The following is a 1,273-nucleotide window of genomic DNA, read 5'->3' on the forward strand; positions in this document are numbered from 1 at the left end:
TACCTTCCGATGTCCCGGGCAGAGCGGGCCCCGCGGCACCCTGGGCCCTGGAGGCATTTATGTATTCACACAGCGCTGAGCAATGAGAAGAGACAAAAAAGGATGAGGATGACAAATGGAGACAACCTGAAATAATGCGGAGGCGTCCGGGGGACACAGGCTTCAAATGTGGCCCCTGACATCACCAAAGGGACCCACATAATATTCAGTCTATGCTGCAGACACGGGACAGGAGACAGTCAGAGACTGCAGGCATAGTACAGGAGACGATCAGAGACTGCAGACACAGTACAGGAGACGATCAGAGACTGCAGACACGCTACAGGTGACGATCAGAGACTGCAGACATAGTACAGGAGATGATCAGAGACAGCAGACATAGTACAGGAGACGATCAGAGACTGCAGACACGATACAGGAGACGGTCAGAGACTGCAGACACAGTACAGGAGACGGTCAGAGACTGCAGACAGTACAGGAGACGATCAGAGACTGCAGACACAGTACAGGAGACGATCAGAGACTGCAGACAGTACAGGAGACGATCAGAGACTGCAGACAGTACAGGAGACGATCAGAGACTGCAGACAGTACAGGAGACGATCAGAGACTGCAGACAGTACAGGAGACGATCAGAGACTGCAGACAGTACAGGAGACGATCAGAGACTGCAGACAGTACAGGAGACGATCAGAGACTGCAGACAGTACAGGAGACGATCAGAGACTGCAGACAGTACAGGAGACGATCAGAGACTGCAGACAGTACAGGAGACGATCAGAGACTGCAGACAGTACAGGAGACGATCAGAGACTGCAGACAGTACAGGAGACGATCAGAGACTGCAGACAGTACAGGAGACGATCAGAGACTGCAGACAGTACAGGAGACGATCAGAGACTGCAGACAGTACAGGAGACGATCAGAGACTGCAGACACAGTACAGGAGACAGTCAGAGACTGCACACACATGACATGAGACTGCTAGAAATGTGTTGTTTTCTCAGTGATAAAACTGACACAGCGAAGTTTTCTTCCTGGATTGGACGGAGGAATAGAGGACATCAGCGGCACACAATCGCAGTCTCAGCCTGTGCAGAGCTGGGGGGGGGGGACACACAATGTTGCGGCAGACATGACACAAGACTGCGACTTCCAGAATCAATCTGCTCACAAAAGGAAACAATTCCACAACAACCAGATCACTTCTACACAGAGGAACCGCGTTATCAGTGACTGCTGAACCAGGAGAGTTCTTCTATCCACGAGCCCC

At 51.7% G+C, this 1,273-nt stretch overlaps 1 protein-coding gene across 1 annotated transcript in view; it reads right to left on the reverse strand.

The window, feature by feature from the left end:
* DENND5A (DENN domain containing 5A) overlaps positions 1 to 1,273 on the reverse strand; it is a 47,084-nt gene that overhangs the window by 28,358 nt on the left and 17,453 nt on the right. The window contains 1 exon segment of the mRNA XM_018571152.1: positions 3 to 75. Within this exon segment, the coding sequence (XP_018426654.1) occupies positions 3 to 75 (73 nt within the window).

The sequence above is a fragment of the Nanorana parkeri genome, unplaced genomic scaffold (assembly GCF_000935625.1).
Source record: "Nanorana parkeri isolate BGI_ZX_2015 unplaced genomic scaffold, ASM93562v1 scaffold1687, whole genome shotgun sequence".
NCBI classification, from domain to species: domain Eukaryota; kingdom Metazoa; phylum Chordata; class Amphibia; order Anura; family Dicroglossidae; genus Nanorana; species Nanorana parkeri.